This window comes from Cnephaeus nilssonii (genome assembly GCF_951640355.1).
Source record: "Cnephaeus nilssonii genome assembly, chromosome: 15".
In the NCBI taxonomy this organism is placed as follows: Eukaryota; Metazoa; Chordata; class Mammalia; order Chiroptera; family Vespertilionidae; genus Cnephaeus; species Cnephaeus nilssonii.
This window is the reverse complement of record NC_137086.1, coordinates 12,256,087-12,278,475: the sequence shown is the minus strand read 5'-3', so window position 1 is coordinate 12,278,475 and position 22,389 is coordinate 12,256,087. Positions and strand designations below refer to the sequence as shown.

At 43.9% G+C, this 22,389-nt stretch overlaps 1 protein-coding gene across 2 annotated transcripts in view; it reads left to right on the top strand.

Annotated features, from left to right (window-relative positions):
- The window catches only part of RBKS (ribokinase), a 73,869-nt gene that overhangs the window by 36,388 nt on the left and 15,092 nt on the right, over nucleotides 1-22,389 (top strand). For both annotated transcript variants that reach the window (XM_079792680.1, XM_079792679.1), the window contains exons 6-7: nucleotides 6,457-6,548; nucleotides 9,362-9,550. In XM_079792680.1, the coding sequence (XP_079648806.1) occupies nucleotides 6,457-6,548; nucleotides 9,362-9,550 (281 nt within the window). The remainder of the gene's footprint in view (nucleotides 1-6,456; nucleotides 6,549-9,361; nucleotides 9,551-22,389) is intronic.

Genomic DNA, 22,389 nt, shown 5'->3' with positions numbered 1-22,389 from the left:
TGATCAGCACCATTTGGTCAAAAAAAATCAAAATAAAAACTAGCCACTCTTAGACAATGCTTCTTCTTCATGTTATGGCAATAGTTCTATATACATTAAGAAGCATAGAGAGAAAGAACCACACTGGTTTTTCCAGATAAAGCTTTCTTATCAAGTTACAATAAAAAAAGAAAAAGAACTGTGTGTGTGTGTGTGTGTGTGTGTGTGTGTGTGTGTGTGTGTGTGTGTGTGTGTGATTTCTCCCAAACATTTTTGAATGTTTGACCTGATTTAACAAATTTTTCTTATGGCAAAACAACATGCCATGGCAAAGTCTCACTGACATATAATGTATTTTTAATGGACTCGAAGCTGCCAGGAAGAATTCTGAGCCAGAAGCTACTCGGGGCTTCAGATCAAGTGTGAGGCTGTGGTGAGCCTTCGCTGCACTGCACTCATTGCCTCGGGGGATGCGGACACAGCGTGCCACTTCACTCATGCTCCTCTCTTTCCTGGTACAGATCGGAGCATATTCTCGTGTATCTTCTCTCTCTTTCCTACTACCTAATCTAGTGTCCTATTGCCTACCCAGCTTGTGGAGGAGAGACAGGTAGGGCACCCACAGCAGAGGATCCAAACTTCCACAGGTGAGGCAGGCGTTACCCAGATGAGCAGGCAGCCTGACCTGGGGCCATTTGGGTGGGGTCCAGAATGCTTCCTCCATCACCTGCCAGGCAGTTCTTCCAGTTGAGGAGCTACAGGACGGGAAAGGGGGATAGGTAGTGGTGAGCCAAAGACCACTCAGCCTGCTTCACATTTTGCTGAAGAGCTAACATGCCTAAGTATTACTTCTGCATTATCTGATATAATAATACTGGAAGTAGTAAACCTTGCATTTGTATGTACTTGACAGCTTATAAAGTGCTTTTATAAAATTCATCCTCAGAAAAACCTTATGACAAAGATATGGCAGGTATTATTCTCCCAGACTGAAGACTGAGACTTGGGGAGGTTAAGTACTTTGCTCAGCCAAGGTCATACGTTTAGTCAGTGTAGAAACCAGGACTCCAGACTCCAGGACCCAAGTTCTGTGTCCTAGACCACAGTTTACAGGAACTTCACAATCCCCTTGATTCTAGCAACTGAGCCTTTATGAAGAGTATCTCTAGAAAAGTAAAATCTGTGAATTGTAACACTGCCCGTCTTCTCCAGCCTCAAGTCACAGACAAGGGACGCGAGAGTGTTTTCAGCAATGTGTCCCCCACCCTCCCTGTTACATACACACATGCACACACATGCATACATGGTCCTCTGTCCAGAAGGAGCACTGGTTTGGGAGTCATGAAGCATGGCTTTGAATTCAGAATCAATCACTTCGCCAATGGGGGATGTCAGGAAGTCAGTCAGTTCCTTGTTCTGGGCCTCTGTTTCTTCTGTGAAATGAGAACTAGGCTGAAAGCTCTCACAGGTCTTTAATGTGGCGATGTGTGGGTGGACTGATTGCAGAGCAGAGCAGCAAAGCTTAAAGATCTGTGGTGAGCACTGAATGTCCTCCCCGTTGCCCCATGAGGCTACATATGTGCTAATCAGCATTATTCCATTCACAAGAAAGATGGTACAGCCATCATCATCTGTGAGTTTATCACAGCTCTTATCTGTACTACTTAACTAGTAATGGAGTTTGAATGAAACACACTGTATAACTAGATTATACATCAGTTGTTAACGTACAGAGGAAGCCCTAGCCATTTTGGCTCAATGGATAGAGCATCCACCCGTGGACTGAAGGGTCGCAGGTTCAATTCTGGTCAGGGGCATGTACCTCTGTGGCAGGCTCCATCCCTAGCCCTGGTCAGGGAGCTTGTGGGAGACAACAGATCTATATGTCTCTCTCACATCCATGTTTTTCTCTCTGGGTCTCTCCCGCTCTCTTCCACTCTCTCTAAAAGCCAAGGGGGAAATGTCCTCAGGTGAAGATTAACAACAAAATACAGAGGTCCCCTCATCTTTGTATAGACTCTCAGCATTCTCTTGCTATCTTTACCAAAACGAAAGCAGAGATTTTCAAGAGACAGCACTTACACCCTAAAATACGCAGTGGTCGCCCTCTGGAGCCCCGTCCTCTCGAGGTCACCATACTGTGAGGTGGCCCCACACCAGAGCTGGTGCTGCAGCTGCTTGTGATGAAATTGTGCATGTTGGTTCTGGTCTTTATATCCATTTCAAAGCAAATGAAACATTACAGGAACAATTATAAGTGACTGAGATTATAAAGTCGCCAAGATTAAATTCTAGGCGGGATACAAAATATCTCTTAATGCCACTTCAGTCCTTTTCCCATTCGGCAAACCAAACTTCTTGGCTGGCGACCTGGACTTCCACAGTAACACAGTCTAGCACGTGGCCCACGCTGTGAGTGTTTCTGCTGCTCAAGTCCCAGGAAAGTCCTCCTCCGGTGAGAGGCTGTCAAGCCAGCGTTGGGGTTCTCCAGCCTCCCACGGTTTCCCTGCGTAGGGTGACTGTCTTCCTCTCCTTCTCTGAGCTGGTGACGAGGGCCTTCTTCACTGCCCAGCCGCCACCCTCCAAGGTGACGTCATGAAGAGCTTCTGCCTCCTGTTCCTGTCTTGGCCCCTAAACAGCTTCCTCCCTAGGCCTCCCAGTTCCTCACTGACGTTCTTGTGGCAGCCACTGACATGCTGTTAGGACAACCGGGGTTTTAGTCCCTCTGACGCTGTTATGAGTAATAATTACTGGTGTGTGCTATCAGTCACCTCTGCAGCCCCGTTTCTCCATCGTACATCCTGTGTTCTCCATTTGGCATGGTTCCAGGATGACATCGGGGGTTTGTCCACCTTGTCTCTTACAAACTTGCATTCTTCTTTGATCAAATGTATCTTCTTCTTTTTTTTCATCATGGTGAAGCATTGATGCTTATTTATGGTAGCATGAGCCAAAGAGAGGCCTTTCTTTATGGCATTTTCACTTTTTCCCTCAATTTAGTTACTAGCAGACTCTAAGTCTATATAGCCAGTTATTATTGGTAAGAATATTTTCCCTTAGTAAAATACAACCAAATAAGATTGGATTGATTTTTATACTATGCTAGATGCCCGATGCATGAAGATTTGCACAAGAATGGGCTTTCCTTCCCCTGGTTGCCGGCACCGCCTTCGCTCTGGCCGCCTTTCTGCCTTCCCACACTGTCCAGAGGCCCGGAGCGGCTGGGGTGGTGCAGAACGCCCCCAGCCGCTCGGTGCCTGCATATGCAAATTAACCTGTCATCTTTGTTGGGTTAATTTGCATACTCACTCCTGATTGGCTGGTGGGCATCGCAAAGGTACGGTCAATTAGCATGTTACTCTTTTATTAGGTAGATTTATGGTCAAATTAAATTATAGAATTCCTTACTCCTGCAATTATTGCTTAAAAGCCAATGTAACTTTTTAAATTTGTTTTGTGGAAAATTTTAAATATATACAGACATATAAAGAATATGGTAAATCTACATATACTATCATTTAGCTTCAACAGCTATCAGCACTTGACCAATCTTGTTTCATCTATACCCTAACTCTCCACCCCCACTGCAACCTTGGACTATCTTGAAGCCAAACCCAGACATGATATCATTTAATTCACAGTGTACCTATTTTTGATGTAAGATATTATATGTTTTAAGAATGATGTCTTTGCATGGTGTACAGTGGGTAATCTGGTCAGATTTTTTTCCCATTAGCCTTTTGTAATTAATCACGTATTAGTTTAATGAGTAATCTCTCAAGACTTTTTTCTCATCTGTGTAAGTGTATGAATATAAATACACATTTAGTTATATTTTATTTGCTTTGTGAAAAATAAAGAGGGGTATCATACTCTGGATTTTATTACAGAACTGCCTTCTTCACTTATAAATTATAGAAATCTTTCTGTGACAAATCAGAGACCTGCTTCGTTCTTTTTAACAGCAGCAGAGCATTTCATTGGATGCATATGCCATAATTTTTTTAGCCAATCCTCTCTGCTGGATACTTGGGTTTCTTTTTGTTTTTCTGTTACAAACAGAGCTGAATGAACTTCACTGTAGTGGGTGTCTGTGTGTTTCCATAGGAGAGGGTTAGAAAAGGGATTGCTGGATCAGGGATCGTTTGAGATAAAATGGAACTTTTATAAGCATGGCTTTCCCCTGTTGTCCCATATTGGTAGTTTGCTCTAACCTGTGCTCAAATGCTGCTGCGTGCAGATTTGAGGATCATGTAGGTGAGCAATGGTGGCTCAACATAATGCTTAAGGAAAATAGGGAACAATATATTTGTTCTGAAAACCAAAAAAGTAAATGGGTGTGTTAGAACCGTGGGCAATGAGTGTCTTTACGCATAATTGGCATCACTATAACCTCGCAAAAGCAGGAAAACCAATGAGAGAGATTGTTGCCAGGCTGAAACTCCAACAGAAGGCAGAAGAGATGGGTGGACAGGCGGGGGTGTCGGGCTGTGCGTAAAGGACAATATAATAACAGTAATAATCCCTTACATTTGCACACTTCACAGTTTACACAGGACTTTTATATCCACTTCTAATTTAAGCTACACAATAACCCTGAGCAGCCAAAAATATGCTATAGAATTCCCCATGGGTGGACATTCTAAAATAATGAAAGTGTGGGAATAGCATTATCCTGAAGGCACTGGACGAGGTCCACGGACTGAACCAAAATGTTAAGACCAAGGAAGGTGCAGAAGCAGACTCTAGCCTCACCACGCAGAAGTGGCTGACCGTTTCCTTTAGCCCCGTGCTGATAAGCATCTCCCCAAGAATGGGGAATGGATTGGTGCCAAGATAGCTACAGAAGAGCCACTTGGAGAACTTGTCCCTGTGCACATCCCCTGAGCCTACCCCAAAAGATTCTGATTCAGTGGCTTCGAGCTGGAGCCCAGAAGCCATGCATTTATTAAGCTCTCCCAGTGATGCTGACATGCAGCCACGTGTGTGAACCATTGTTCCGGAGGAGTCCCGGAGGATTGTGGTGTATGGGTCCATGGTAAATTGGGGTTACTAAACCCATAGGTCAGTGGACATGGTAGAGGAAAAGAAGGCCAACCAATCTGGCCAGGTAATCTGGTGGACAAGAGAGTGTTTGACAAGGGGGGAGCTTCCTTTGGGTGTAACTTCTAAAGACTTTCAAAAAATACTTACAAAGTTCCACACCAAATGCTGTTTTAAAATGAGGTAGGAGTGGGGTAGAGGGCGTCAATGGGGGGGAAAGAGAGGCATCTGTAATACTTTCAACAATAAAAATAAATTTAAAGATAGATAGATAGATAGATAGATAGATAGATAGATAGATGATAGATAGGTAGATAGATAGATAGATAGATAGATAGATAGATAGATAGATAGATAGAGAATTGTAATTGGGGGCTGTGTTGCTATGGACCGTTCTAGCCTAGAGAGGCAACTATTTTAGAGATGATCAAACCCTAGACATAAAGCTGGAGGACCCCTGGTAGGGATCCAGTTTACTCAAGGCTCAGTGATGACCCAAGGCTGTGACCTCATCTCTCTGAGGCTCGCTTCCCTCCTCTGGAAGATGTAAGAGCTGTGCCTTTCCCATTCATCCTCCTCCTGTAGTCTCCTTGCCTGAGCTAGCTCCCAGCCTCTGATTGAATGTCTCCTTTCCCAGTGTCGTTTGTTCTTAAATTGCTCACAGGAATGTAAGCTTTTGTGTAAGTGTGTATGTTCGCATGAATAATTCTGATATATTTGGAAGACATACATAGGTGTCCAAAATATACATATGTACATAAGCTTCCTACTTACTAGTCTCACCAGGAAAATTCCTAGCTTTTCATTGTTTCTTCTCTATCATCTCTTTTTTTCTTTCCTGGAAAATGGATTTATGAACTAGACTTGCAACTGAGTGTTTAAGTGAACCCACAAAAATGTTCACCGGCCTGAATGTTCATGTATAAGTCCTTTCATGCCACGTTTAAAATCTTCTCTAATCCTCCTGTTGCCCTTTGCCATAACTTTGTAATCACCTTGGTTGTAAACACTGATGCTTACCCTTGACACTGAAGTGTTGTAAAGTGAAAAATAGAACAAAAGAGATACTAGTAAACCAAAGAACTTATATAGGTATATACAGAGCCCATGGACACGGGCAATAGGGTAGTGAAGACCTAGGGGGGGAAAGGAGGGGGATAGGTGCTGGAAGGGAGGGAGGAAGGGGAAAAATGGAAGTTATCTGTAACATTATCAACAATAAAAAATATATTTTTTTAAAAAAAAATTTTAAGTAGAGCAAATGGAAATAAGAAGTATGTACTAGGCTATGATGGGGATTGAGGTTCCTTATAACCAAGTTGATTTTTCATCTAATGAGGAAATGGTTGTAGCTGGGGATTTCCCTTATAGAGTGTCTGTAAATGCAGCACATTAAAATGATAACCACTGAACCTCTCTTCCATTCCTTTGTAGTGAAAACATTGTTCAACCCAGCTCCCGCCACTGCTGACCTGGACCCCCGGTTCTACACCCTCTCAGATGTGTTCTGCTGCAATGAAACTGAGGTAAGGACAGATGGTGTGCGCATTCCAGGAGAAACCAAAGACTTTCATGCTAGTGAATGAAGCAAAGAAGCAGGACTAACCACATCGATTTGATTGCATGTGAATTGGGCCCAGTGGAAACAGCCTTTTCAGTTGATGGGTGAGAAGAAAGGAAATTAGTGAGTCCTGTAGGGTGGGGGGAGGAGGGGGATTCCCTGAGTCATCCCCATAATCTGACACTGATCAAACCTCAGCTGACCTTAGTGCCCTCCCTGCCCTCGCACTATTGGTGTTTTGTTTTCCTTGTTAATTATTCCATATTCTGTGGACTAATGAGTATTAGAGTTGCCTGATTTAGCAAATAAAAATATAGGATGCCCGGTTAAGTTTGAATTTCAGAGAAGCAACAATATACTAAATGTACTTACACTTTAAAACGATTTGTTGTTTCTCTGAAATTCAAATTTAACTGGCATCTAGCAGCCCTAACAATAGGTAACCCCTGGTGCGTTTGCTGCATTCTATTGTGAAGACCCTGTGACTGCACTGGTGGACAGACAGGTTTTCCATCGATGCCATGGGAAGACCTTGGGGCCACTCCATTAGGGGAGCCCCCTCTCAGTACAGCTGAGGGTCATAACTTACAGATCTGCAATAAATACCTATCAATATATTCACATTGTGCCATTCATTCTAAAGCATTTTAGGAAGATAATTTTAATATTCCTACCTTTCATAGTTAAATAGTTTTAGACTAGAGCTCTCTACCACCATTGGGAGGCAGGACATATCATACAATGCAACATGCAGAGAGACAAAGTTAGTAACTAATAAACTATAGTGTAATTTTCCATTTGGTTTGAAGGCTGAATGACGGTTTCTAGGATTTGCCTTTTTGTTAATTCTTAGAATATCAAGTAAACAAGAAAGAAGACTGCCACAGGGGACTAATTTTAACAACCACAATACACTACGCAATATTTTTGAGCAACCACCGCAGGCAGGCATTGTACTAGGTAAAAGGAATTGTGGGAGATAGTGGCCATTGCACAATAAGAGGTTCCATTTCCCTCAACTGCCAAACTGCCTTTGATTTCCCTGCTAGATACTTACAGAGTACTGAGTTCTTCAAACACTAATCACAGCTCGGATTACTAACACTTATGTCTTCTCTATGAAATTATTAGTCCTGTGAGGAATGGCTATCTCTATGAGTATAGTTTATCTATTGCTGCATAATAAATTACCCCAAAATTTAGTAGTTTACAACAACAGTAATTATTTATTGTCCCTCACGGATTCTATGCATCAGGAATTGGCACAGGGCACAGCACGGCTTGTCTCTCCTCCACAGTGTATGGGGCCTGGAAGACTCAAAGGCTGAGAGCAGGAATCATCTGAAGCCTCCTTCACTCACATGCTTGTAGTCTGATGCTGGCTCTTGGCCGGAACACGCGCACATGGCTTCTCCTGTGGCCTGGGCTTCCTCACAATATAGAAGCTGGGTTTCAAGATGGGGGGGTGGGGGGAGAGAGAGGCAGAGGGAGAGAGGGAGAGGTGAAGATCAATGAAAACCTTATAAAAACATGCCGAAACCGGTTTGGCTCAGTGGATAGAGCGTCGGCCTGCGGACTGAACTGTCCCAGGTTCGATTCCGGTCAAGGGCATGTACATTGGTTGCGGGCACATCCCCAGTGGGGGGTGTGCAGGAGGCAGCTGGTCGGTGTTTCTAGCTCTCTATTCCTCTCCCTTCCTCTCTGTAAAAATTCAATAAAATATATTTTATAAAAAAAAAAGAAAACCTTATAAAAACAAAAAAGAAAGTGGCCTCAAAGCATAACTGAGTCAGACTGAAAGGGTCTATTGAAAAAAGATGGTAAGGGAGGACACGTTCAAGTTAATGAAGCCTGTACTGCCGGGAAAATGAGCCCAGAATGGACAGACAGTGTGGAATGATTTACAGGCAACAAAAAAGCGTTAATCTGGGCATAACAGGAGCAAGCACCGGAAGGGACAGAACCGTCCTTAGGAAGAGGTAGTACCTGGTTAAATTGTAATTACAGAAAGATAGAATTTGGTTATAAACTGTTTGAGTCAAAAAGCATCATATAATCCAGTGATTTTTCAACCACCTATTTAGAGATGCTGGAAGGGTGCCTGGGGGATGCGGAATTTCGGGGCTCAGCCCCTCACACCAACTTTAGCCAGAGACCTTTTATATTCAGAGAGAGGTACTGATCAATTTATAAACCCCCCCTTTTATAAATCGTGCATGACTGGGAACGGTCAGAGCTAGAAAGTAGTGGAGACCTGAATGTCATGGCATTGCTTTTTCTGCTGCATAGCGGTGCCTCTCCTACGCTGCCTCCATCTTCTCCAGCAAAAACAAAGAAACGGGTGGTGCGTAAGCATGAAAGGCTGTAACTAGTCAGATGAGAAAGGCACATGGCCCAAGAGAGGCCTAGAGGAATTATCTCCTTACCTGTGAAATGTGCAGGTATGATTTATGTCCTTTCCTCCCTCCCCCTTTCCTTTCTTTGATTTTTAGGATTCTTTGTTCCCCCACCTCTTTATTATGAAAAGTATTGTACATACACACAGAAAAGCTTTGATACAGTGAATACTCATATACGCTTCACCTAAAGTTTAGGTCCCAAACTGTTGTTTAACATTTTGCTATATTTCTTTTTCTGAGCCAGAGTCTATCAAAATTCTCCACTATAGTGGTTGTTATGCAAAATAAGGGAGACAGATTCTAGAAAAGCAAATCTCATGTGGAAGTGGGCCCAGTCTACTTCTCTCACCGCTGTCTCCCCTCACCTCGTGTATTCCAGGCGGAGATTCTCACCGGCCTGGCGGTCAGCAGCCCCGCGGACGCGGGGAAGGCCGCGCTGGTGCTCCTGGAAAGAGGCTGCCGCGTGGCGATCATCACCTTGGGCGCTGCGGGGTGTGTGCTCCTATCTCAGGCAGAGCCTGTTCCAAAGCACATTCCCACGGAGAAGGTCAAGGCTGTGGATACCACGGTAGGCTCTGACTCTCAGAATCATTTTTGGCCCTCGAAGACACATTTAGTTACTAACGTAGTGCACTGCACTTTCTGTATCATAAGGTAACGGCTCCAGGAGGTGATATGGTAGAAAAGAAAAACAACCAGGCAGGAGAACTGTATCCTAATCCCTTTCTAACCAACTATAGAACTTTCTACAGGTCACTTGAGCTCTCGGAGCCTCAGTTTTCTCATCCATAAAATTGGAATACCAGTAAAATTATACCTGTATTACCTATATTCATTTATGTTTTCAGTAAGTATTTATTGAATATCTATTATATGCCAGCACAATTAGGCGCCAGGGCTATGATGAACATGACAGTCTGTGCCATCAGGGGCTTAGATTTTAGACAGTAAATCACTGGATCTTACAAGCTTCTGGCCAGCAGAGCTCATTCTTTCAGCCAACAAGTAGTAACAGCCATCACGTACCACGTGCTTCTGTGTCTCTTTTGCATACATCTCATTTAATCTTTGCAAGAATTATATGAGGTAGGTATGGCCATTCTCCTCGTTTTACAGATTTAGAAATGTGCTCAGGATCATAATGCTGGGAAGTAACAGAGCTGAGGGTTCAACAGTAGGCCTGTGGGGACTCCACTACACTTTGTGTGCAAGGCACTGTGGTAAGGACAAGCGGGGTAAGTGGACAAGTCACAGCTAGCTACAGGGCAAGGATGAAAAGAAACAAGTTGGAAAAAAGGCTCAGGGTTCCTCTAAAGCTGGAGCAATATAAAGGTTCTCTTTATGGCCTAGAATTCAGAAGAGCTGGCTAGAAAAGTAAGCACATGTCAGGAACATGAAACGAGAGGAAGAAGAAAATGGGTAGAATTTTTATTTATAAGAAACTGCTGTGTAATTATTCACAAAACATATTTTGGTTTTCATACTTGAAAAAGACTTTAAAATATGGGTCATTTATTTAAAAAGAAGCCTAAGAGGATCTGATGGAAGCTTTAGATACGAACATGCTTTGAAAACTAGTAAGTGCAAGGCATGCTTTATAACATGAAACTGCATTGTCATTGTCTTTCTAAATGTGCTCCATCGGGTATTTGACAGATTGTACATGGCACTGTCTTCTCTTCCTATTTAATCACTTGTGAATCCATTAGTTTTTTTCCTGTTTTGTCAGGATGGACAGGGAAGGTTTATTATTAGTTCTGAAATTGATCCTGCAATAGACTACAACTATCCCCAGTCCTGAACTAAAGCAGATGCGTCTCTTCCTCTCTTGCTAAGCATGAAATGAAGGGTCCCAGGAAGACGCTGTCCCTCTGCAGGCTCCCAGCAGTGGAGTCCGTGTCTCACCAGCACGAGAGAGGGGCCTACACAGAAAAGGGGATTTACTGGGTGCACATAATTAGGAAGCTCAAGAGTATGGCAGAATGCAGAGGCTAACCCGAGACATGGCACTCGCTCGCTCTCTCCTGTCAGCTCTGCTTGCCTGGCAGTGGGCTTTGAGCTCAGGCAGGCCCCCTCCGGTGAGGGTCCCTGGAAGCTTCCTGCCCACACTGCACCCAACATCACATCCCCACCTCTGGTGTCACATAAAAATCAAAGAACTCTTATCAGAGGATAGGAAATGGATGCTGGTCAAACAAAAACCACCTGGGCTACCACAGAACACTCGTATGGAAGTGCACTGCTTGGGCTGGGACTAAATGACGAAGAAACCACCCTGGGAAATGTTCAGATTCAAATCAAGAGTAATAACCCTCAGAGTAATTTCCTGTTGGAGGATGGGATTGCATAGATCACGACAGACGACAACTTTGAGCATCTTAAATACAGTGATGGGCACGAAGGAAGTTTTCGCTTTGTTTTATGCCCTTTCTTTGATTTCTTAGCATTCCCAGTTAATTTTTAGGCATTGGAAAGGTGAAACAGTGAGAGTTCAAAGGTGAAACACGGGGAGAGTTCAAAGGTTGAAACAGTGAAAGTTCAAAGGTGAAACACAGGGAAAGTTCAGAGGAGGAACAGATTGCTTAATGCTTGGAGGCAGAAGATAGAAAATGGGATCAGGAAGGTCAGGGCACTGGATCGGGATCAACAAGTCTTTCCTATAAAGGGCCGGATAGTAAAGTTGGAGGTTTCACAGGCACATACATTCGTGCTCTGTCTCAACTACACAACTTTCATGCCTTGGTAGCGTGAAAGCATCCATAAACAACTCTGTATGCTATCAGAATTAGGTTGGTATCTCTCTCTCTCTCTCTCTCTCTCTCTCTCTATATATATATATATATATATATATATATATATATATATATATATGCCTAAGCAACCATTCAACCAGTAGCTATGAGATGCACTGACCACCAGGGGGCAGAGTCTCAATGCACAGGCATGGAAACATGGAACAGACTGATGAATCTCAGAGGGGAGGGTGGGAAGAGATTAACCAAAGAGCTTATATGCATACTAGAGGCCCAGTGCATGATTCGTGCACTGGTGGGGTCCCTCAGCCCGGCCTGTGGGGATTGGACTGAAACCAGCAGTCCAACATCCCCCAAGGGGTCCCGGATTGTGAGAGGGCGCAGGCCAGGCCTAGGGACCCCACTGGTGCACAAATCTGTGCACTGGGCCTCTAGTTTAGTTATAACTGGATTATTTTAAGTCAAGGTGTTAATTGGAATCACCAGTGCAATCACTAGGACAAGAACTAAAAAAACAAAAACAACAATAAAAACACACTAAAATAAGTAAGAAAGTTAAAATGGTACACTAGAAAAATGTCTAACACAAAAGATGCAGTAAAACAGAAACAGAGGAATGAAGAAGCTACTGGAAGATAAGCTCTTGTAAACTGAAGGATAAAACTAAGAGTGAAAGATATGGGATCTAGAAACAGGCAATGCAACATAGGAGAGGAGTGCAGTCAAGGATAGTGAAGGAAAGTTCCAGGAAGCAGCTGTGCAGCGAGCTCAGAGCCATTCAGTCCAGATGAGGGCCCTAGGAGGAATGTCTCCCAGAAAAGAAAAAAAGAAAAAAGGAAAAGAAAGAAATAGTGAAATATCCATATATTTGAATATGCCCAGAATTTGAGGATGAACTAACTGAGGAAATTTTTTTTTTAATTTTTTTCTCTTGGTCATCTGGAGTCTAAGGGGAAATGTATGATTAAGCAAATCTTACTACACCACATGATTATTAATTCATAGTCATAACAGTATAAGTTCCAATTATTGATTTAACTAAAAATGGATATTATAATCATATTGCGAAGATTGAAAGAAAAAGTCAGTGTGTGTTTGTGTGCATATGGGGGAAGATAAGAGAACTAAATGCTCATCTTCCATAGTTGGAATTCAAGAGATAATAATCTAAAACTGATTTTCAAAATAGCGGTATAATGCACATTACCAGAAATAGAAGATAAACACCAGAAGAAACCGCTAAAAGAATTTAAAGTATTTGCCTAGTGAAAACGGTTGTGGAGAGAGATGGAGCATTTACACTTTAAGTCTTATCTTTTTAAATTGTGTATATGGATGGCTCTGATTCTTTTTTAAGTGACAAAACACAATGAGATACCGTGTCATACCCACTGGGATGGCTATAATCAAAAATAGATAATAACAAGTGCTGACTAGTCTGTGGAGAAATTGGAACCCTCGAGCAATGCTGGTAGGAATGTAAAATGGTGTGGCCACTATGGAAGACAGTCTGGAAAAGCTTCAAGAAGTTAAACTTAGAGTCAGTTGCAATATGACCCAGCAATTCTACTCCTAGCTATCTACCCAAGAGAAATGAAAACATCTGCCCACACAAGAACTTATACACGAACATTCATAGCAGCATTATTCATAACAGCCCAAACCTGGAAACAACCCAAGTGTTCATCAACAGATGAATGAGTAAACAAATTGTGGAATATCCTGTGGGGGAGTAAGAAAACGTCTTTTACCCTTCGAGGTTCTTCTGGCTGGTCTAATGATTAAATCAACATGAGACAGAGTAACAAGAGAAAATAACCAAAATTCATTACATATGTATGGGAACCCCACATACATGAGTCAGAGATCCCCACATACATGAGAGGTTCTGAGACAGAGGTTCGGAGGTACACACAAGCTAAGAATGAGGGGGCACCTTGGGGGCTTCAGAGGGGAGGAAGGCCATTCGCAGGAGGATAAGAAGAGCAATATGTTCAGTAATTAGATGCTTGTCCAAATACCAAAGTTGTTTTTTTTTTTTTGTAATAACTCTTATTATGGGCAAGGCCCCAAATTTAAATTCTTTAAGGAAGAGTAAAATTTTCTCACGAGCCCACAGAGTCTTGCTTGTCTTTGGCTATGCCTGCCAAAGTGGCACATCTTGGGGAGGCCTATTCTGAACCCCTTCAATACATGTAATAGCATGTTATTCAGCCATAGAAAGGAATACTGATGCATGCTATAGCACAGAGGAACATCCAAGACTATACTAAGTAAACAAAGCCGGACAAAAAGGGCCACATATTATATGCTTCCATTTACATGAAATATCCAGAATAGGTAAATCTACAGAAACAAAGTAGGTTGACGGTTGACAGTATCTGGGGAGAAGGTATAATGGGAAGTGATGCTAATGAGTACAGGGTTCCTCTTTGGGGTGATGAAAATGTCCTGGAATGGTGACGGTTGCACAATCTTGTGGATACACTAAAAACCACTGAATTGTGTACTTTTAAAGGTGCTTTTATGGTATGTGAATGATACCTCAATTCAGAAAACAAAGGTCAAAAAAGTAACACAACGATCCATCGAGGCACCTCACTAAAGGATGGGTACTCTTGTGCTGAGGAATCTTCCATGTAATGGCTCTACTGAACCTACCCGAATGGGTGCTCAACGTCCCCCAGTAGAGCGGAGGTGACACAGGAGCCAAGGGTAGTTATTTTCTGGGTGTGGACTCTCCCTCAACGTTTTTATGCTATCTTTGTCCTCTCCTCCGGCACTCTCATTATTGAAATTCTTGCCTGTTCTGCACACAACTGTTCAGCTTCTTCATAAGTCTGAAAAGGAGGAGATAATTGACGTGGTGAGGTGCGAACTCCCAGGGAGGCATTTTCTTCTGAGCAAATGGGCTCCTTCACTTTCCTGTCAGGAGGGTGTTACCTGCTCTCAGTGGGTTTGTAACCTTTTCAGTTTTCCCCTCCTCCTAATCCCTTGTTATACACACTTTTTTAAAAATCATGTTGTGCAGCCTAAATAGATACAGTTTTTTAAAAATATTTTTATTGATTTCAGAGATAAAGGGGGAGGGAAAGAGAGAGAGAAACATCATTGATGAGAGAGAATCATTGATCCGCTGCCTCCTGCACGCCCCCTACTGGGGTCGAGACCACAACCCAGGCATGTGCTCTGACCAGGAATCTAACCAGCAACCTCCTGGTTCATAGGTAGACACTCAGCCACTGAGCCATGCCGGCCAGGCACTTTTTATTCGCGAATCATACCTCAGCAAAGCTGGAAAACATTAAATAAATAAGTCCATCAGGATGGGATGGACGGTGGGAACATCTGGTTGGCACCCTGTCCACTTGAGACGGACGGCCTGCCCCGGAAGGAGCCGTTTCCCATTCTCCGTCGGTGCCTCTGCGGCCGCTTGCTGTACTCAGTGTGCCTCGGTGTGAATAGTTGGACGCATCACTTCTATTTTTATGTTTCCTGTGTACTAGAGTGAGATGGTGGCAGTAGCTGCAGATGTCCTCAGCTCAGTTTGGAAGACATGACAGATGTGTCTCTTCCCATCTCTATGTTGTCTGAATCTCAGCCTCAAAATGACATGGCACTCATGTCACTCCAGTCCTTCCAACCTGAAGGGTGGGGGCTTTGACATCTGTGTTCACGGTTGCACAGAATAATCACTTCATAATCAGAGCTACACACATTTAAGCATGGTAATATTTTAAGATCATCGTGCTAGTGTGATGTAATATGCTGTAACATTAATTATCCTTGGCCTATAGGCTCTGTAATATTCCTTATATATAAACTAGAGGCCCAGTGTACAAATTTTGGAGTGGGGGAGGACCCTCAGCCCAGCCTGCGCCTTCTCGCCGTCTGGGAGCCCTCAGGGGTATGTCCGACTGCAGCGGAGGCGGGAGAGGCTCCTGTCACTGCCGCTGCACTCGCCAGCCGTGAGTCCAGCTTCTGCAAGAGGCAGCTCCTGCATTGAGCGTCTGCCCCCTGATGGTCAGTGAGCATCATAGCGACCAGTTGTTCCACCATTTGGTCAATTTGCATATTACCTCTTTATTATATAGGACTAGAGACCCGTTGCATGATATTCATGCAAGAATAGGCCTTCCTTCCCCTGGCTTCACTCCCAGCAGCCCGGGAGCTGGCAAGTCCCCACTCCCCGGCCCGCCCAGGAGCCGGCAAGTCCTCACTTCTGTCCGGAGCACTGCTCCTGTAGCTTCCTCTGCCGCCCCCCACTCCACCTCATAGCAGGCGTCCTGCCCCTCCCGGCCACTCCACGCCTGCATATGCAAATTAACCTCCATCTTTGTTGGGTTAATTTTCATACTCACTGTGATTGGCTGTGGGCATAGCGGAGTGATGGTTAATTTGCATGTTTCTCTTTTATTAGGTAAGATTGCTTTTCTACATGTAAATGGTTATGTCCTAGAATATACAGAGACACTCTGATTTTAAGAATTTCACCCACAGGCTAAATCTGCCTTCTCAAGAATCACTCACTTTATAATAAATCATCATAATTTGCAGTATATACTAGTAAGTAAGCTGAGAGTAATCAAAAACCAGGGGCATGAGGGATTCTCTTACTTATTCTTTATTTCCCTTTCTTTCTATTATATTTGAGTCCTGCAGTAGTCACAGTTGCATAGATGCCCCCCCAAGGGACAACTCAGGGCTTGAGATTCAGCTCTAAAGTGGAGATTGCACCAGGAGGAAGTGGAAACAGTTTCTGTTAAGTTTGCATGGAAGCACTCACGAGAGTGGTGACTGCTGGGGCTGATGGGTTACCCAGCGCTTTCCAAGGTCACTTCTCCTTGTATTCCCTTCACGCTGAGGTCCGGCCTGCAGCCATCTGAGCTGCTGTCAGGGATAGGTTCCTGTTAATCCTCCTGCAGGCCTGGAGAAGGGGCTTCAGAATGAAACCTGCTTTGCCAGCACCTTGATCTTGGACTTCTAGCCTCCAGAACTGTGAGAAATAAATTTCTGTTGTTTAAGCCACCCAGTCTGTGGTATTTTGTTATGGTGGCTCAATCAGACTAACATACACAAGAAAACAAATATGTTTCTGAAGTGACCTAAAGTGAATACTGAAAAATCAGCTGTTCTGCAAGGAGAAAATAATCTGATGTGAACTAACCGGATCAGCCTAAATCACCTTTTGGTGAAATATTGAGAGTTTTGCGTGTGGTTTAACTGAAATCATCGGTCCCAGTGGGGAAGGGCAGGTGACGGCCCGAGTTCTCAACCTGATTTAGCCATAACTAGCAGGCTGCTGTGGGCAAGCACTCAGTATGCTCAGGGCTCAGGTTGTGCACCCAACCGTGATGTGTCTAGAATGGGTGGTCTCGGAGGCATCTATGAACTCTAAAAGTCCTGGTTCTTACAGACTCTTAGAAATGAGGACCCTCTAGCTAATAATGAAAAGCAGGCACTATTCTGTGCCCGGCACTAGGCTGGACTCTATGCATTATCTCACATGTTCATAACAACCCAGCAAGATGGGGTTCATGCCCATTTAAGAGAGGATGAAACAGTGCCCCCAAAGGTAACTAACCTGCCCAGAGTCATACAGTTGGAAAGTAGGCAGAGCCAGGAACTGATTTTAGGTCTGTCTGTCTGTCTGTATGTATGTATGTATACCCGATTTTAACACCCCTATACCCTCTACCGCACCATTCTGCCTCTTGACTTGGTGGCAATCTGCCTAGCCTTCAATCTCTCCTATTTGGGCTTCCCGCACTGACTTTCCTTGTCACTTGTCATGATAGAGGCTTTTATAATTACTTCATTTATCTCGATCTTCAGAAGCTGCCAGATCTGGCAAAGGCATTACTTGCTTTGTGCAATACAGTGCAGCCTCACTTAACCCATGCATAGCCCTAAAAATAGAGGTTGACACACATAAGCACTCGGTACGTATTCTTTCTCATTAGTAGGTCCCTATGTGTCCGATTATTCACTTTCCCTGGATCACCTGGGAGTTCCAGGCAGCATGTATCAGGAGCTTGCATCCCTCACCATTGCGTAGAGTGGCTATGACTTTGGCTGTGTACCTCACTGGAGGGAAACCCAGGTCCCACTCCCATTCAACTCCTGCATCTTCCTATATAGGGCAAGAAGCCGAACTGTGTGGACAGCAGTGTGGCAGGATCGTGCTGGTCCAGATGTCACAGGGTCTGGCAAAGATCACGCTCATTCATTCTTGTCACTGAATGACCAAACCTAGAGGAGAGGTGCACCACTCTTAGAGACTACAGCCAAATCATCTTTTCATTAAACTTCTTTAATAGGGGCCTGACATGCTAACTAGAGAGGCTGAGGGAATGGTAATTCCTCTTTTCTTAGCGTTCCCAAACTATCTCTGTAGTTTAAGGAAAGAAAAAAACACTCCCCCTTCCCTGCCTAGCAAACTCCTAGCCATCCCCAGGATCCAGCTCAAAGTTCTCTGGGGGAAACCCCAATGATTAATACAATGCTTGGCATATATTAACAGGCCCTCCTGAAATAACGAAAGAGTTTTAGTTCCCTCTGAGAAAGTTAACTAGTGTGTGTGTGTGTGTGTGTGTGTGTGTGAGTGTGAGTGTGTGAGTGTGTGTATATATGTGTGTGTGTGTGTGTGTGTGTGTGTGTGTGTGTGTGAGTTCCTTAGCCTGTGAGCCCGTGTTCTCCAGGGACTGGAGGACCCACAGGACTCCTCATATTCCTGAAATTCTACATTGCATATGCCAAGGGAAAGAATAAAGCTCAGGAAAAAAAATGCTCTTTTTTAATTATTTGAAAACAAAATAATTACCCACTTTCCCGTTTCAAAAACCTACCTATCAGATTGTTTTGCCTGCAGTCATAGAAAGGCCAGGCCAATAATAATAATAATAATAGTAATAGTAATAGTAATAGTAATAATATTATTACAGAGGGGAAATGACACCTTTGAAGTTGGCATCATAAAATAAAGTAAACCCCAATGAGGCTCCGAAATAGCCCTCTTAACCTTAGGAATGATGTCAATAAATGGATGAGCTACCTGCAAACTCTGCTGACCCTACTGCCAGAAAAGATGAAGACGACAAAATGTTCTCTGACTATAAAGCAAGGACAGAGGACAAGGTAATTGCTAGAGAGACTGATGGACAAGGCGCACAGCACCTGTCATGCCCTGGGGGTTTGGGGGGGCAGATGAGCTCTATTGCATTACTTCCACCTCAGCACATCACCTCATTTACTAGCTAATCAGGCAGAATTAAATATTTTACATTATCTTTCTTAATCCTGCATGGGATCAGTTGAAAACCCAGGGCTCTAAAAATCTAATTGTCACTGCTTACCAGAAATGTCATCCTCACTTTGAGGAACTGAAACAGGGCCAAACACGAAGCTGTTTTTTCCATTTTCCTAAAGTACCGTCCCTCAGCCAGAACCGGACATGCATCTACCCGTGCCCAGGGCAGTACATTTTAGGGACGCCCAAGGACACCTGGGATCCCTGCCCTGCCTCGGAACTCACGTATGGCCAGGAACTAAAAGAAGAGAAGAGGGGTGGAGGTAGGAGGTAGAGAAATAACTCTAAACCATAGCAGAGTCAAGACAGCAAAATCTAAATCTCCATGTGGTGTTTCGTGGGCCTAGATAGCACCTAATTGAAGAGACAGGAAATTGTCCCTCTCCCAGTAAGAAGGGGTGGTATGAGGTTGTGGCAGCTTTTCACCCATCTACGACTAAGACTTCTTTTCCTCTCAGCTCCTGCCCCTAAGCCTCCCTCCTTCACTGTCCGGGGTGTCAGTGTGATACCCTGGCAGGAGCCGTGGCCGCTTCTGGCCTGCTCCTGGCCGCTGCAGTCACACTCTGGGGAGCAGAGCTGCCACGACTCTACTGTAGGTCTTCTACATGGCTCCCATTGTGTGGCGCTATCTCCTGGGTCAACCTGAAATTACAAGGACGTAAGAAAACCATGTGGAGCCAAACTGTAGAGCCTAGTGAGCAGGAGCCGTGCCCACTATCCTCAGTGCCCATTGGTGATAGAGGTGGACAGGAAATGAGTAAAACAGGTGTAGTTCATAGCTCGGTGAGCATCTGTCTGCCCTCTGTGTGAAAGTATGTGTGCTGTAAGTTAGTAGTGTATTATCCGTGTTGACATGCTCCGTGTGACTAAACTGTTAGTGGCATTCATGTGTTTACATGTACATGTGTGTGTGAGTAGAATGTGCTATAGTGGGACAGTTTAAAGAAGTGACTAGTCAGTCTCACTTTTCCTCCTCCTACTCCCATTCCTTTAAAAACCAGAGGAGTGCCCTATACTATAGTACAACCCCTGAAAAAGCTGTGTGATTTGGGGGCGGGGAGAGGGCAGTCCAGGGGTTAGGTGAATTACATCTCCCCTAAAAGATTCTCTAAAACGTGAAAGTTTTATATCCTTTTCCTTCTTTGGTTAAAAAAAAAAATTGACCACTTTTAAAAGCACTCATTGGGCCTTTTGCTAATGACCCACTGAGCCGTCAAGAAAGGGCAAAGTAAAAACACTACTTTTGGGTGGGGCGGCAGTATGTTGTGTTGTTTTGCTTCACTTGGTGGTGTGACAAGGTGTTCCGCCTTGGGGTGGGGGTTAAATAATCGACATATATAAAAGCCTAAGTGACCATCCGACCATTCAACTGCCCGACCGGTAGCTATGACACACAATGACCACCAGGGGGCAGATGCTCAACACAGGAGCTGCTGAGCAACAGCAACTTTGCAGAGTGCCCTCTCGCACTCCAGGATCCCTCGGGGGATGTCGGACTGCTGGTTTCCGCCCAATCTCCACAGGCCAGGCCAAAGGACCCCACCTGCCGGAGGGACCCCACTCGCTCTGCAGACGCCCTTCAAGCCCCGGCACCACCCCAGGTGCAGTGGCCAGGGAGGGACCAGGGACCGCGGGAGGTTGGCTCCAGGGCATGTCCAGCCCGTCTCGCCCAGTCCCACCCCGCCAGCCACCTTCTAATTAATTTCCTTTCAATGCCTCTAGTAATAAAATAAAATAAAATAAAATAAAATAAAATAAAAATAAACCAAAATTGGGAAAAGAAAGATCATGGTTACATTTGCTAGATGATTTCCCCATAACTGTTCTGTTCCCAGTTAGGAAAATGTTTTTCCCTACTTAGTCCTCGCTTCAACTTTTAGATTTAGCACGTGAGATCTAACTGCGTAGATTACTTTGTAAGTGAACAGACTGCATCAAAGATTTAACATTTACGACTTCCCTCAGTAGTCCCAAGGCCAATTGGATTGCCTTCCTTCCTTCCTTCCTTCTTTTTAAATTATGAAATGTTTTGATTATACTGAAAAGTATGAAGAATAATATCATGCACACCCATGGATCCACCACCCAGCTTTGTTAATTCTTAACTTTTTGCTATTTTTGCTTCAGGTAGTTTTTCATAAATAAAACATTACAAACACAAGATGACCTTTTTGCTTAAGGAGTTTAGTGCTATGAAGATTCCGCCTATATCAGAACCTAGCTTGTAGGACACTTGAACAGAAGAGAAGTATTATTTTGTAAGAATTCCTCTGGTCTCTGCCATTCTGCAGGTTTACTATAGTGAGTCCAGATCTGAATTTATTCTTATTTATACTGCTGATGACTTTGTTCTTCCTGAATCTCAGTATTTGTGCTTCTTATCAATTCTGAGAAACCATAACCAAATTATTATTTAACTCCCCCCTATTTTCTCCATCCTCTCCTGAAATCCCTACTAGGTATGTGCTAGACCTTCTGGAGATTATAATACTGGAGGCAGGAACAAGTGTCCATAGACTGTTGCACTGATCTGGTGAGAGATGATGGCCTGGACTAGAGAGGTGGTAATGGGATGTTGAGAAGTGGGTTGAAGAACTCCTAAGAATTCAGAGGACACAATGGTAGTTCATTTCCTTTTTAAAAAAAGGTGGGCGTTGGGGGCCTAAGTAAGATGTTTATTTCATGGTCAGAACAAATAGATCATTCTACCAGTCTCAGCATTTTTTTTTTTTTTGAGTCCCAACTCACCCAAGAGCTAAGACCTACTCCCATTAGAAACAGCTCATACCATCAGTGATTCTACAGATGGCACAGGAAGTAATTTACACAAATAAAATGAAATGAAATATTGCTCAGGTGATTGCTCTGGGCCTTTCCATTGGATGTCCTGGCTGCCTCTTTGGGGAATCACTGATCCATGCAACAGAGAAGCATTTGGAGCAGAAATTCATCCTGCACCTAAAGTCAATAATATTTGAAGGAAACTCCTGCAACATAATGCGAGTTCTGGTATTCACCCTACCACCTGTGCGCAGACACCAGCTTCCTCCCAATAGAAGTACCTTCACGTAACTACAGGCTCTCCCCCGATGACGTGGCAAATGAGCCAGTTTGGGATGAATCTGAGTTGTGCAGACAGGAATACCAGGTATTCCAGCCAAGGCACACACAGTCCGTGTGAATCAGCCACACCAGCTTTCAGCAGCAAGAGTCGCAGAACAATCGCCCAGTTCCTTCCTTCATTTTGACTGTGTAGACCTGGCCCAAGACCCAAGAGTACAGCAGCAACTATAAGGAAGCAGCACATTATAAATAACCCAGAGGAGCCTTTTATAACAGCAACTG